This window comes from Amia ocellicauda, chromosome 10 (assembly GCF_036373705.1).
Source record: "Amia ocellicauda isolate fAmiCal2 chromosome 10, fAmiCal2.hap1, whole genome shotgun sequence".
NCBI lineage: Eukaryota > Metazoa > Chordata > Actinopteri > Amiiformes > Amiidae > Amia > Amia ocellicauda.
The window spans coordinates 40,003,568-40,019,960 of record NC_089859.1 but is presented as its reverse complement, the minus strand read 5'-3'; the positions used below and the strand labels follow the sequence as shown (position 1 = coordinate 40,019,960).

The 16,393-nt window shown below is 37.8% G+C and overlaps 1 protein-coding gene and 1 long non-coding RNA gene across 2 annotated transcripts in view; one reads left to right on the top strand and one right to left on the bottom strand.

Annotated features, from left to right (window-relative positions):
• Positions 1 to 992: 992 nt before the first annotated feature.
• LOC136760591 (uncharacterized) lies at positions 993 to 4,989 on the bottom strand. Its single transcript, XR_010820221.1, has 2 exons — positions 4,651 to 4,989; positions 993 to 1,948 (listed from the first exon to the last, which is right to left on the bottom strand). It is a non-coding gene; the product is annotated as an uncharacterized LOC136760591 (long non-coding RNA).
• A 31-nt stretch (positions 4,990 to 5,020) lies between these two features.
• znf407 (zinc finger protein 407) overlaps positions 5,021 to 16,393 on the top strand; it is a 259,450-nt gene continuing 248,077 nt past the window's right edge. Inside the window, exons 1-2 of the mRNA XM_066716068.1 lie at positions 5,021 to 5,109; positions 12,054 to 16,318. Coding sequence (XP_066572165.1) covers positions 12,100 to 16,318 — 4,219 coding nt within the window. The 5' untranslated portion in view covers positions 5,021 to 5,109; positions 12,054 to 12,099. The remainder of the gene's footprint in view (positions 5,110 to 12,053; positions 16,319 to 16,393) is intronic.

Here is a 16,393-nt window from a genome sequence, read left to right as displayed (position 1 = left end):
CAAACAAAGCTAATGTATATTGAACTCACACTTACACAATATAACTATTGCAAGGGTCCTCAGCTCCAGTCCAAGTCCTGCAGGGTCTTCTGGCTTTCTGTACTTGAATTACTTAATTGCACTACTTATATGCTTTAATTGAATAATTTAACTGCCACATTAGGCCAAATCTTGGTTACACTAGTGAATCCAAATATTTTACTATTATGAACGATACTATAAATCTTATCTAAATTCTATTTTATGGTTTAACATACTTCTCCATGTTTACTGTGTAAATACCATGGTTATAATACAGTAAACATTTATACTTATTAAATATTTAACAGTGTAGGAACAGCAAAGTAAGCAAACTGAAAGCAAGTGAGAAATGCTCTCCAGTTTGAGACAAGTGTGTTGGAATATTTAATAATGAGAAATTAAAAACTATATAAGAATAAAGCATCTTAAACCTTTTAGCCAATGTTAGTGATGTAAATTTAGAAGTACTTGAACATTTAATTAAAGGTATTTGTTAAGTGGGCAAATGCATTTTTAATTTGAAGTGATATCTCTCAATTCTTTATTAGAATGTTAGTATTATCTCTGTAAAGGTAGAATATAGTCAGAAGGTGGTGTGATACCACCATGAACATAGTCAAACAGGGAAAACAACTCTGTAAATCCAGATAAAAGGTATTTACAGACAGCGTTCATGAACTCTAAAAGGGTTTCATTAATTTTGTGGACAAAATCAAATAACGTTTGCCTCCGTTTTCGAAGTGTATCACCCCCTCATCAGGGCACTTTATTAAGCTTTAAGGGTTTGACGATGGCCTTGCATGTGGACCAGCTGAACCTGTGTCAGTCTCCAGGCCACCTTTCACTCAGTTCTGTTTTTATTAGTGTTGTCGAGTCTTCTGTTGTGCAGGATGTCACTTGGTTGTACTAGGAAGTTAATTTGAAGCGAGGGAAAGGTCATAAGAATGGGGGTTAGTGAGATCTGAAGACAATTTAAAAGAAACATTTTTATTTTTCTACTTGATTTCTGTTGCTACAAAGTACTGCTGTATGACAGTCCACTGTTCTACTACCTTATAACTGAAACTTATAAGGTTTCACAGTTCTCCAATCAAAAGACAAAGCAATTTACCCCTCCTGCATAAATGTATGCTCTGTGGCATAAAAATGCTGAGCAGGCCCAGTTCACCTCGATTTTGGATCAAGATGGCAAGAGGAAAGGATCTAAGTGACTGTGAAAGAGGGATCATTATTGGGGCACAAATGGCAGGAGATTCAGTCACAAAGACAAATAGGAACAGTGACTAAAGTTACACCTGCATTTAAATCTATGGGAAAGACATCAGTAACTAGAGTTGGAAATTGTGGTCGAAAGCGCACTTTTGATGACCGTGATGCTCGTGCATTACTGCGATGTGTAAGGAAAAACAGAAGAGCAACTCTTTCCCAGGTGACTGAGAATATCAATGCAGGACATGATCAGACTGTGTCAGCAAGAACGGTGCGTTGAGAACGACACAGAGGGATATTATAGTGGGGTTGCAGTGCATAAACCCCTCATTACAAAGACAAGTGCACATTTGAGAGTTCAGTTGTGCAAAAACCATAGGCACTGGTATACAGAGATGTGGAAAAAAAGTCATCCTTCACCATATTCTCGACAAGTGGGCGAGTGCATGTATGGGACACCAAGAGAACGGTACAGGCCTGACTGCTTGACCCCTACAGTGAGGGGGTCCGGAGGCTCTGTTATGCTGTGGGGGGCATTTTCCTTGTCCCCTTAGAGGGAAGGGTCACTGCAAAGCATTACAAAGTTATTCTGAGTGATCATCTTTATCCTTTGGTGAAACATTTCTATCCTGACGGTAGTGGTCTCTTCCAGGATGACAATAGGGCACGAGGCAGTCCCGGCGGCAGCATGAACTCGGCAGGGGGACATCAGAGATTACTAAGGAGGCACAAGAAGGTCTTTGATTAGCGGGGGGGGGGCGTGGGTACAGTTAGTGTGTGTTTGAATTGTGTCTGAGGTCTCGGGGGTTCCCCAAGGTGCTGGCAAAGGGCGGTCGGGGGGAGGGATAGTACAATTACAGAATGTATCTGCGGCAATGCATGTCAGTTTTGTACCGTAAGACATTTCTACATGGACAATTCATAACCAGATCAAAAACACAAGTGAGGGGGCACAATATTCCAAATACGACGTTTTGAAAAATGTAATGTGCTTTAACTTTGTTAGTAATTTTTTTTTAATGTCAATTTAGAATAGGAAACTGGGGGGCCACGGCACGAGGGGTCACTGAATGGTTTGATGAGTATGAAAATGATGTGACTCATATGCTATGGCCTTCGCGGTCACCAGTACTCAACTCAATTGAACACCTATGGGAGATTCTGGACCGATGTGTTAGACAGCGCTCTCCACCACCATCATCAAAACCCCAAATGAGGGAATATCTTTTGGAAGAATGGTGTTCATCCCTCCAGTAGAGTCCAGAGACTCTAGAATCTGTGCCAAGAGCATTGAAGCTGTTCTGGCGGCTCGTGGTGCCCAACACCTTAATGAGACACTATATATTGTTTTTTCCTTCGTCACCTGTCTGTATGTAAAACATGGAATAGTGTAATAGATGATCACATTCTCACATTACATTAATAACAGGCAACAGAACAATTAAACAATATTCTTTTACAAATATTTAACTTTGACTCCGAAATGTAAGCATGGCCCCAGTAATACTGCTTCCTTTAACTTCTTAATAATTAGATTTGCTGTTCTTCTGGGAATACTAAATTATGCTGTTGCCATTTTGAATAACATTTGCATTTTTATAACTTGATATTTGAGATTCATATCATAAACTTGACGAAAGTAATTACTTTATTGTTCACATGAAAATGAACTGCATAATTAATAATTTGTGTCAGCCACTGCCTAAACACAATCTAATCTGTGATTTTTTGTTTCTTGAAGGCAGGGTATAATGGATAGAGATAAACCTCTGTTGTTTAATTTCATATCTTCTCTATATTATTTTCCATACTTGGAGAAAGGAGGGTACATTTCATTCAGTGCAAAATGTAGAAGGCTTTTTGTTCTCTTCTGTAGCATAGTTTGCCTGGTTTGCAACAATTGTGCACCTGCCATTTGTTGTGATACTTTGATATATCATCCTTTCTTACTTTCACTTATGTATGTTGCTTTGGTTCTTGCACAGAATCATATATACACAGTTCTCTCTCAGCAAGGTGACTTGTGGGTGACCTTACGTTAACACACAGTAATCCCAGTTGATTGAACTGTGTTAAAGGGGAACTACTGCAGTCCTTGTATTGATGGGTTTATATGTGTAGAAATGTAAATTATCTGTGATTTCTGTACCATTTTCTTATTTTAGTAAATTTTAAATTTAAAAGTACAGCCTTTAACACAATCATGCCTGCTGTAAATACCTGCAAAGGAGACTCTTCTGTGTTTGAGAATGGGAGGTTTAAACACTTAGCAGAAACGCAGCATCCACCAATGTTACACTGAGCCCTTCAGTGTAACGTCTGGCAAATGCTTAATTTCTAATAGATCTTTTATTGCCTTTCACTTAATTTTTTGCTGGTTTCCACCTCTAAAATATTGAAAATATCTGCCCCCTTTCGTTGGAAATCTAGGTTTTGTTTTGTTAGGGAGAATTGGAAGTATTGAATTAGGAACAGGTTATAAATGGTTTGCCATTCACATTATTGGGACCAATAAGCATTTTGTTATTAAAAAGTGTCATATGCAAGCAAAAATGTCATACAGGCTTAACAACTGCCAAAGGATACAAAACAATGTTACACAGCATTAAAAAAGTGTCATATTGTGTGAGTTGAAAATGTCATATGGGTGCAAAGAGTGTAAGACTTTACACTTTTATTTATTTTATTATGGTAAACCATACTGTATGCGACGTGTTTTTGCCATATACCACGATAGTATTATTAATATTGTTATTTTTACAACGGTATATCGGTATTATTATTAGCAGTAGTAGCCTAGTAGTATTAAAAAAAAGTGTGTATATAGGGAATATAAGATAAGCGCTAGTTATAGGGAATGGATAAATTTGCAACCTACGTTTCTGAATGTAAGATTCTGCCTATCGACATATTTCTCGTCCGTAGGCAGATTATTTTGTTCGTTGCAATTGAACCTGAATGTTCCCAAATGCAGACTAAAAACTAAGATCTTGCAAGAGAACAAGAATGCATATCACACATGCAGACTATACTTCCATGGTGTGACCACATAGATCCGTGTTCACCGGGGCACTTGGGGAGTGTTATTTAAGGTAGACTTAAGTTTAAACAGAAATGTATGTATACTATATATAGTATAGCTGCTGTTTATCTCAAGATAAGCATTACAGTATCATTATAGCCTAAACGCTACACTGATTAGTCTGCATGTGAGAACATCCCTGCTAACACATAACGTTGCCACAGTTGCCACATAAATCTCAACGTAGTTTATGTTGCCACAACGTTGTGTCTTACTTAGCTGGGATACTGTCTTGTTCTGTTGCAAGATATTTTATATTCCGTTCGGACGGAATAATTAACATAACCTACAATTTACATAGCCTGCACCTACTATTCGTTGCTTGTGTATAAACTTACCAGGGAACTCATTTTGCAGGTCAACTCTTCGGGTGGATGATTGTGAAAGTCACTTAATATGAACACCTGTTCAATCAAACGCATTATTATTTCAGTACTTTAGTGGCTTATTAATGACACCAACCAAAAAAGGAAACACGATCAACTGGTCTGTATGGTACACTGGTTATAACAACTACACAATTAACCGGGTTCAGTTGATCTCAGTCATGTAAACGAGAATCGTGATACAACCAGACTGGAATGATATCAACTGTATAAACCCGTTTCGACCAAGCGCTCACGCAGAGACGCGCTCGCCTCTGTCAAACTCCTGCACACACCACCTGATCAGCCCGCTCTCCCCGCCTCCCACGCCGGCCGCCATCTACGGACAGTGACGCAGTGCTCGTGCTACGGCACGCCACTTGTGACTAAGAACACGGAGAGCGGACGGGGGAAATACCCAGCTCGCAGCAAGTAAGAACCTCTAACAGCATTTATGATGACGATTAACGGTGATGTCTTTATTTTTGAATGTATAGGAAACCTTCTACTGTGTTCACTTTTTTTGATTTAGGGTAAAAAGAACCCATTTCTATATATCGCCCTTTGCTGCCTTTTTGGGCCTCTGCGCTGCCGTCGTTTTCTGTGTCTTTTGCCACATAAGTTCCGCCCCACAGCCTTGTGATTGGTATAGCAAGGTGCCCTGGTTGTAATGGGAGTTGTCTGGTTGGTTGAGAAATGTGTCAGTGACGGTTGAGTCCCTGTTGTAGATTCGAAGTTGGGGAAGTGTCTGAACGACACACGGACGGGGAAGATCTTGCCTCCCAAATATGTTTGAAACGGGCTGTTCAGGAGGTGTTGATTGCTAGCGGTCGTATAGTATCATGCAGTTGAACTCAGGGATGACAGGACGATCCTTGTTGGAACTAAACGTTGACTAGTGTAAAAGAAAACAAACCACATATCGCATCCATGTTGATGATAAAGAATTGCTCTTGCTGCGCACACATTTGTTCATCAGTGTTTACATTACAAAAGTAATTGGTTGAATAACAACTTTAAATAAAAGGGAATCTATTTTAATAATTTAACGTTTTTGTTGACATCAGTGGTATTTAAAGATGCAACATTAGTTAGTATGGCACTCTTTACATTTGACACTACTACTCTAGTAGTAGACTTGTATACCCGCCTATCCAAAATGGCGCAACAAACATGCGCCAGACATGCAATTTCTGTCACATTCTGCGTGTTGATTTTGACTTTATTGCATTTGTTTTGTATTTTATATTTTCCCCTTTCCATGTAGGTATATGTTCATGGTGTCCAAACGTTGAACGTATGTGATCATTCAGTATTAAAGGTTTATGCAAAGCACATAACAAACAACATTAATACAATTGTATGTTGTTTTGGAAGCTACTATATTTAAGTTTCTAAAATATTGAATGGAATATGTTCAGTAAGATCATAGAGCAATTACAAAAGTTAGGTAAACTAATACAAACACGGCAACACATTATCAGACCTTTTAATTATAGGTACACTAATAAAACAAGCTATACATTTTCAAAGCTTTCTCCTTTGCTTAAAGTTGCTGAAGTTATGAACTTATAAAATATAATATGAAGGCTTAGAGGCTGTTGGTCCCACAAGTAAAGCTTTGTCATTGCAGTTTTCTTATAACTTTTAATGTTTTCTGTTGGTCAGGGGGTAGGAGACTGAGAGAGGGAATATTGAGGACTTAGAAGGTGCATCACTACCTTTTTCATTACACACTCAAGCAGAAGTTAATTTTTAACCACACAAGTGCAGGTACTTATGCGCAACTTGGCGTAAACCTGTGGTTCAATTAAAATGAAATAAATTGACTTAAAATTAATAAAAACATGAATAAAGTAATAACCTGCAAACACCACATGCTTTCACCACTTTATTGTGGGGTTACTGACAAGGTACAATTCTCTTCATATAACAAGGTGTGGATGACGGCAGTGCTTTTTGAAGACTGTCTCAACGACTTCAATTAATTCATGCATTGTGAGCATTGGGATGTCTTGCTTGTGAAGGATAATGCAACAATTTAGAGCATCCAGATGGGCTAACCAATAGTGCTGTTGATTATTTTCCAGAGTACAGCCAGCCATTTGTAACCAATAGATATGGGTTTAAGTCATAGTATGGTCACCTGCAGATGTGTCATCTGATTAATGTTGTTCATAGTAATACATATTTTTTTCTGCTAAATGATGCAATTTGGTTCGCATTTACATTGTCTGGAGTCCTCTAAGAATTTGTGAAGATGATATCAGTAGCAGCAGTGGGGAATTTAAAGACTGAAATGGCAAGCACTGATGACACCATCTACAAGGGGGAATTAATCAGGGCAGCTACTGCTTTTGACATTGAAAGTGACCGCATGATGTCAGTGTCTGAGTTCAGCAGCACTGATGATCAGTTGAGCACTGAGAAAGGTGAAAAGAGGAAATCCTGAATTACATGTAAACCATGAAACAAGGCCAGTAAGATACAAAGGATGACAATATTGGTGGTGGTGGTGATGATGGTGTAGAGAATGAGCCTGCACTTTTACCACTACAAGCTTGGGAAGCTTTACACATATTGTTTAGATTTGTTTTAAAGGAATGACAACTGTAATCCATAATCTGGAATTGATTTGCTTATGCTGAAAATTAACACAGTGCTGTTTAAAAAGCAATGTAAATAGGTTTTGAAAGCTAATGTAGGCATAGTGTTTTTAGTATTATTGTGTAACCATTTCACTTTTGTCATCTTCTGTCTGTTCTATGTAACTTGTGAAAATACTAAAATGAATAGCATTGTTTAGTTTAAATACTTCACAATGTTTGAACAAGATTAGCATTACCTCTTTTAATTTGAAAGCATCCCATACATTGTAGCCTTCTAAAGAAATGGTTCCAGGTAGACTTCTATGTCATAAATATTTAGGTCTTATCTGTGTAGTGCTATTATTTTTCTTGACATGCAAATTTAAAATATCTACATTTTTTCACAACACAGTAGATTGACTAGTCCACATTTGGAATTAATATTATAGTATATACATGGGCAAAGGCTTCTCAGTACCCTTTGAATTAACTAATTAGAAAACTGATATTGATTACTAAAATAAATGTTAAATGCATGCTTTTTTTCCATCCTCTTAAGTTGTCCAAATTCCCTCTGGTTAAATGCAAACATACACATTTTAAGCAGTCATCCTTAATCCTGAATTCCATACTTGAATTCCATAATTTGTGGCCAGATACTTTGTCCACCTTGCAGGAAACAACTGGATTTAATCTTTACAGTGGTCTGAGCTTTCTGCAGACAGCCCATGTCCTCTATCCCTTGCCCCTTCCATGGTCTGCGTCAGTGGTAGTCAGACATGGTCCTGGAGGTCTGCAGGTTTTTGTTCAAATCTCAATCATATTAAGCATTGTTTTATAGGTAGTTTTAAAGATCAACAAGTTGATGCCTGGAAAACAAGTAAACCTTTCCCAATTAAGAAAGTAATTGGTTAAATTAATTTAATTAGACTTCAGCTGCAATGAAAACCAGTAGATGCTGTAGCTGTCCTGCACCAGGTTGCACCATTGATTGTGTTTTGTGTTTTGGAAAACACAAAACACTATTGTATTTTTACTCTATAATGAAAACAAACAATACTAGCACATTGTACATAGTTGTATTCAGTGTCCTCGATTTCCCCCCTAATTTGATTCAGACAGTATTTCTTCCCCCACACATAGCAAGCAAGTGTTTTTAGTTTGCCACTGACAGCTGTTAGCTAGAGTGGAAAAATGCTGAAATGTGAGTATGTTTGATCCATTTGGTTTAAGTAGTATTTGATTGCATACATTGCCTGCTGTGAATATATAAAACTTGCTTTTAGCCAAGTTGTAAAGATCTGGAGATACTGTCTTTGAAAAAAATCAAAACCTAAATATAAAGCAACATTACAGATGCTACATGTGTTGTATTGACGCTATCTGGTTATCATTGGTGTAATTCTTAGGAATCAATATTATAAGAGCTTCAAGAACAAGTAGGTGCTAAATGTATAATAGATACATCTACTTCCACACCTTTTGGTGTAGTTGCTTATGTAATTTCAGTGACAAAATGAACGAAGCACAAAACTGAGCATGCACACAAATTGCATCTGGTAACCTCGCTTTTAGTATAATGTAGATCAATAAGGCTAATATAAATACACGTGGCCATGTGTCATGAGAGTACTAGATAATTCCCCCTTCATAGTACCAACTTACCTTATAATAGATATGTGATCTTAAATCAGTCCAATTTTTAATACCTTTTATGATTAGTATGTTGTTCCTGGGGTACATAACAAACTTTAATATTATATAAATAATATTTTCCCCTTCTAATCTATTCAATAATTGATTGCATCTGGTAATATTCCCTAATCCCTACCAACTACAACTCAAATGTTATACCCCCTATTGTTTCTCCTCATTCCAAAACTAGTCAGTCTCTATCTGACTGAGGTGATCTCTTCTAAATGTCTTGCAGTAAAAAGTTATCTTTGGGACCTTCCTTTGTTTATATTTTATTTTTTTTGTTTGTGCATTTTGTCTGCACTTTATATAATTTACAAACATCCTTTGCAACATGTCTTGGGAAGTACAGGCAACCTGGGTTGTTATAAATTACGTATGCTTCATAATGTTCTGTGGGAAGCCAGAAGTGAATTGTAATTGCTTGTGTGTTGCAGGCATGTTTTGTTAGGAATTAATGTGGACATTTCTAAATAATTTAGAAACACAGGCAGAGTACTTAAGAAAAATGCAATATGTAAACAAAGGAGAAACTGACACTAGTAATGGTATTTAATTTATTTCTACTTTTTTGGCAAGAGTAGCTTTAATGGAAGAAATTGATTAGCTTCCAAAGCTTCTGATACTCAGATACACACCATTTATTATGTTATGCTCAAACTCATGCAATCACTTTTAATCCATTGATTTCACTCAGGCCATGTGCATGTTAGACCAGCCAGTCTGTAACAATCTCCTTGCAATTAGACCCTGGCTAGGTCAACCTACAAGATTACAAGAGGTATCAAGTCATGTCATGCTGTAATCTGAATTTACACTAAATTAAGCATCTGGGGACAACTGAAATATCAATACTTCTCATTATATAACTTTATATAACTATAAATTCAGGGGAATCTCTCGCATAACTGACTGAAAGGCATATTGTAGGATTGTGTTTTGTATATTACTGTCCTAGTTGTATATGCACAGCACTGAGGTCTAGAAACTAGACTTTTGTGGGCCAGTTTTTACAACATCCTTATGGCTGGATATCTTTCAAGTGAAAACCCAGACTTGGGCATTACTTGTAGTATCTCATAATCTCTAACGTTGAAAGAGATTATTTCAAGGACAGGTAGAATGACATGTAACCAGTGATGCTCTCCTGCATCAGAATTGAGGTCACTTGTGTCACAGGCCTTTTTCAGTGCCTGAGGTGAAGAGAAAGCAGTGTGAGGAAAGGTAAATAAATCAGAATAGACAAACTTGTCTCAGGGTGGTAACTTCTAGCGACGGCACATTTGAAATGAAATCATACATGATATTACAGTCCCTAAGATTTTTTTATTTTTTCAATTAAAGAGTTTTCATGGCATTTTTCATGGAAGTTACTGTCAGTGACATTATCTAAGGTTTTAATGATCTTTTGCCAGTATGGCCCAGAATAACCCCCTGCAGTATTTATGTTTGAAGTACATGGCGTTTAGCAGAATATACTTCGTTATGTTGTATTAGTTTTGACCCCAAAGATGCATATTTAATGCCATCCTTATTGGCAACAATTTGTCAGGTGGAATGAGAACTGCAAGGAAATATAAGGGCAGTGTGTAGTAGCTGCTTGAGTAACCCTCTAGTTGTTTAGTTGACCTTGTTGCAGTTATTTTACTGTGAAATAATGAAATAATCCACTATATATCCAAGACAAGTTGGTGTTGACATGTGCAGAATATACTAAAAATATGTGTGTTTTGTTGTGTGGTGTTTAGTGTGTGAATACCCATTGGTTAATGTGTACCAAACCAGATAATTTCCCACAATACTTTAACCCTATAATGTATTGTTGTTGCAAACTGCCAGCTTACCTTCAGGCACTTATGCCAAAATTGTGAGACTTTTAGTGCACGTTTTGTCTATACTATCAGATACATCCATATTTTCCACGAGTATTACTTAAAAAAAACTGTCCCATACTCTAATTTGAACAGTATGTTTATAATTTGGAGTTATATTTTTGATCAGTTTTAGCACATACAAATTAAAATATTTGCCAAAATATGTAATGTTTATGTAGCGGGAGAAATTGGTAACGTATGAATTTACAGTATTATTGGAGACCCTACTGTGCTTGGTATATTTTCTCCAGTTAAAGCCCACACTATTGTGCTGTTTGCACTAGATGGCAGCAAACAACTGTTCTTTTTCATGTAAATAAATGAGGATTTAACATTAAAACCTGAAAACTCGTGTTAGCCAAGTATTTATACCTAAATATTTGTACTTCAAACATAAATATTCTCTCAGTTGTTTTATGAGAATCGTTAATGCTTATTTAAAAACAAAACAAAAAAACACTAATTTGATCAAATGATGTGCAGAATACTTGAATAGCAATATTGCGAGAGGGAATTCGTTGAACGCAAGAAAGTATAATTTAGATTTAAATTTGGATTTTAAAAACAAACTTAATAAACCCCATCAGGTATAGTGATAAGAAAAAGTATACCATCTCCCATTAGAACAACATAGTATGATCATACTCTTGATTGTAATCAATGTTTTCTGTAAAAAAACAAGGAAAAAAAAACAACCAAACAAACAAAAAAACCTGTTTAGTAACCCAATTGATTGTTAGGTTTCTGAATGGACAGCTTTTTTTCTGGTATTTTTTCTGGTGGGTCAGACATCTATATGAGATATACATGTCAATGGTAGCTGTTTGCTATTCTTTACACAAAGATTAATAATTTCAATCATTATTGTTATTTAAATAAATCAAAATAACTAATCATTATTTTAAATTTGAAGACAAATGTGTCCAATTGCAAACAGCAGAGTATATCTTGCCTTTTATTTGCTAGAAATAGTTTTTGGTACCATAATAGTCTGTTTTAGAATTATCCCTCAATGCAATAACTTAAATTGCTCTCATGCATGAGGATTCATATATAAATTGGTTAGTATGTAGTAGAACATCTTCAAAACCTATTTCTCTCTCTCTGTCTTTTCTAGTATTTTAATTCTGCAATTATATTAGTTACTGAAAAAACTTAAATGTATTATACAATTTGTATGCATTTCTATGACCCTAATATATTTTCTTTTATTTGTCAGGTTGGATCTAACCCATGGGTTATAAACAGAAACCTGAAAATCATATATGAAACAACAACAAAAAATGGACAATCTTAAAAACACACCAGGTGATGGAAAAAAAGGCACAGTGCATACTGAAGAAAGCAATAAGGAGATAAACATTTCAAAGAGCAAGAGGAAATTAAGGAATGAAAAAGATACTGTTGATGACATTGAACAAAAAGCTGATGGAAGCAATTCCAAATCTGAGGAAAGTGGCTCCCCAGTAGCCAAAAGAGTGAGGCAGGATGTTATAAAAGAGCTTCAGGAAAGTGAGATTTGCAAATCTGCTAAAGAGGACACTGAGCCTCCAAGAAAGGACAGTGCAGAAGAAAATACCCCAACTGTAGTTGGTTCCAAATCAAATAAAGAAAGGCAGGAGGATGTAGGCCTAAATGATGATGTAGCTGTTGATGATTGCACATGCCCGACCTGTCATTTTGTTGCCAAAAACCCAGTGGCATTGAAAGTGCATGTGAAAAGAAAGCATTACCGAAAGATTTCTAGTCTATCTAAAGCTACAGATGCAAATAGGGACAACACGACTAATAAAAAACCTGACTCTGTGAAAAATATCCAAGATAATGGCAGTGAGGAGGTGAAGACACCTGAAGTATGTAATGAGAACAGTTGCCCTCACTGTAGCTTCAAGGCAGAGAGTGTAGTCCTTCTGGATGAGCATATTAAAGAGAAACATGAAGAGAATGAAACTCTCGCATGCAAGCTTTGTGGTTTTCATTGTAAAGATAGTGCTACCTTTCAGGCTCACTACCTTGAGAAGAATCACCTTCAGAAGCAAAGCACTGCAGCAGTGGAAGAAGTTGAGAATTTGTCAGCCAACAAACCCCACACACCTGAATGCACAAAACCAGAAATCAAAGATACCAGGAATACAAGAGCTGAAATTACAGGCCAATCCAAGACCAGTGAAGGTTTAACACTGTATGTGGAAAACATAGATTCCAATATGGAAATGATACAGCAGTCACGCACATCAGAAAATGAAGCCGCAGAATGTATGAAATCAAAAGTTCCCCTAGAAGGAAAGCCTGAAGATGGTCAGCAAAAAACAGATCTAACTGAAGAACCTAGAGATGAAGCTCAGAAATCTAGTTTGAGAACTAAGGGGAAAGGTAGCATCCAAAATATTGAACAAAGTTATGCAGAAAACGAAAGTCCTACTCAAATACTTTTGAACATGGTAGAGGCAACATCTGTTACCTTACCAGATGAAATTGAGAGTGAAATTGACAACAAAAATACACAAGAAAATGAAAATAATACTGAGACAGAGCAGAGTGTTGCTTCACCATATAAAAGTTTAATTAATGAAGAAGCTTTATCTAACATTGTAGACAACAATGAAAATAACATTGAACGCAACTTTGATTTCTTACGTCTCAATACAGCACACTCCAGTAGTAACAATGTGGAGATGGAGCCGAAAGTTGACGAAATTAGTGAGAAACAAGAATCATGTGTTGGCCAGGGAGCTTTGGGCCCAAAAACTAATAAAGGTGGCTCAAAGCCCAAGTCGGATACAAAGACTCGGCACACTTGCAGCTATTGTGGCCATGTATTTCGTGACAGACTAAGTCTTGAGATACATGTCAAAAGGCGCCACACAAAAGAAATGAGCTTCTTTTGTGAACCTTGTGGGTATGCATGTGTGGCTAAGGCTGATTATGATAAGCACTGTCAGAGCAACAAGCACAAAACAAAGGCTTCACAAACTAGAAGTCACCCTGGTGCACCTTCTCAGGTACCCTCTTTGAATAAAGCTGACCAGCAGAAGTCAAAAGATGCATTTGAGATAGAAGTTCAGATACCAAGAGATAACACCAAACCAACTGCAACTCGAATGGCTGCTGCCCATTTGCTGAAACGTTCGGCAAACACTAAAGCTCAGTTGCAGTGCAAGAGCTGTTCATACAAAACAAGCTCATCTACTGTCCTGTTGAGGCATGTACGACTGAAGCACTCAAAAGAATATCACTTCCACTGTAAGGTTTGCAATTATTACACCATGACCTTAGAAGGAATGGAGAAACATATCACCAGAAAGAAGCACTTGCAACTGGCTAAGAAAGAAAATCTGGGTATTTCCTTTGAAGAGACTGTTGAGAAAGTTTGCATGAGTTCTTCGGAGATGCAGAAAAACTCAGTGCAAGAAGCACTGCTTAGTGAAACCCAAACAGGAAATAATACAGTTGATCTAGGTCAGCTGCCTGAATCAGCTGACAAAGTAAAACTTGGGGCAACAGGGGGCATAGAGGAGATTGCTGTGAGAAGTCCTAGTAAGAGTAAAAGAGGTCGTCCAAAAGGATGCACCTCAACTGCTTGTAATTACTGTGGGCTAATTGCTTCTAGTGCTACTAACTTAAATGTTCACATAAGGCGGAGACACAGCCGCCAATACAGTTATGCTTGTAAAGTGTGTAGCTACTACTGTGTAACCAAAGGAGATATGGACCGTCACTGTGCTACCAAGAAGCATAAGAACCGTGCTGAGGCAGCCAGAAATAAGAATCCAGAGGATGACCAAGCTTTTCCTGATAGTGTCATTGAGGTTCTCAACAATGGACAGGTTGCAAACATTGAAGTCCTTGGAGAACATATCAGTGAGGTAGCAGCCATGGAAGCAGGAAACCAGGAAGAAACCATGATTAATCAATCAAAAGGAGAGATTGGCACTGATGAAGCATTAGATGATGATGGGCTTCCTTCTCATAATGAGGAAAACATTGAAAACCAGACTGGTGTTGATCAAGTTTTACCTGGAGATCACGACAGCAGCGAGCAAGACCTCGGTGGTACCATGCAGAAAAAAAGTAAATATGATTCAGTTAACTCCTGCACTCACTGCAATTTTGTTGCTCATTCCCTTCCCTCTCTTGATCTTCACATTAAGCGCAAACATACCAAAGACTTTGAATACTATTGCATGGCTTGCAACTACTCTGCTGTTACTCGCAGAGAGATGACAAGACATGCAACAACAGAAAAGCATAAACAGAAAAGTCAGTCTTATCTTGAGTCCGTGAAAAAAGATTACAAGGATCCACCTCGAACACCAGTCGAAACAACAATACAAAATGAAAGGGATTGTGAGAGCTTGAATACCACTGATGCAGATAATCCCAACATTCAAAATGGTGCCTTAGACAAAGGCAATTTAAAGGATGTGAAGGATGGGCATATTAAGTCCAACACTATTGAGAATGTAGTGACCTGCAGTAGTGAGGATGCAGAACAATCTGAAATGGAAAGTGACAATCAAACTACTAGTCAGGAAAAACAAGGTGATTCTGAAGATAATGTGTGTGATGATACAACTGAAGGTCACCCTATCCCTGATGAAACCACACTGGATAACACAAATGAGCCTTCTGATAGTTGCTCAGAAAGAGTTGAGATGAACATCAGTCAAGGAGAGAGCCAGCTCACAAGACTTAACAAATCCAACACTATATTGGTAAAAGAGAACATCAGTGACCAAGCTTTACAAGAAGGTGTTGCAGAAGATGTGAATGAGGGTTTACAAGACCCTGATTTAGAGATACTGGCTAGTAATATTGCCAGTCCCTGTCTAACTAAGCAGTTAGTCAGGGCTATTCCGTTTGATGCCTCGATTGTTCCTCTCAAACCCAGTTCAGATTCTGAAATCACAGATGTGGATGGAGGTCAGTCTTCTGAAAGGAGTGCAATCAACAGCTCTTCTACCATGCCCACCCCATCAAAGGAAGTGAGAAAGAAGAAGAAATCGGATGGACTGACACATAGTGAGAGTGTGCGAATTCGGTGTGAAGACTGTGGCTTCATGGCTGATGGGCTGAGTGGGCTGAACGTGCACATATCTATGAAACACCCCTCGAAGGAGAAGCACTTTCATTGTTTGCTCTGTGGGAAGTCCTTTTACACTGAGAGCAATCTCCACCAGCACCTGACCAGTGTAGGTCATCTGAGAAACGAGCAAGCCAGTATAGAGGAGCTCCCAGAGGGGGGTGCCACATTCAAGTGCGTGAAATGCACTGACCCCTTTGAGACAGAGCAGGACCTCTTCATGCACATCAAAGAGAAGCATGAAGAGCTGCTCCGAGAAGTTAACAAGTACATTCTGGAAGACACAGAGCAGATCAACAAGGAACGAGAGGAGAATCAAGGCAACGTCTGCAAGTACTGCGGGAAGGTGTGCAAAAGCAGCAACTCCATGGCTTTTTTGGCCCACATTCGCACACACACAGGTACGTGATTTCTCAGATCACTCAATTAATATGATTTGAACATTATTGATAATGTGAAACATAATGTTCAATATA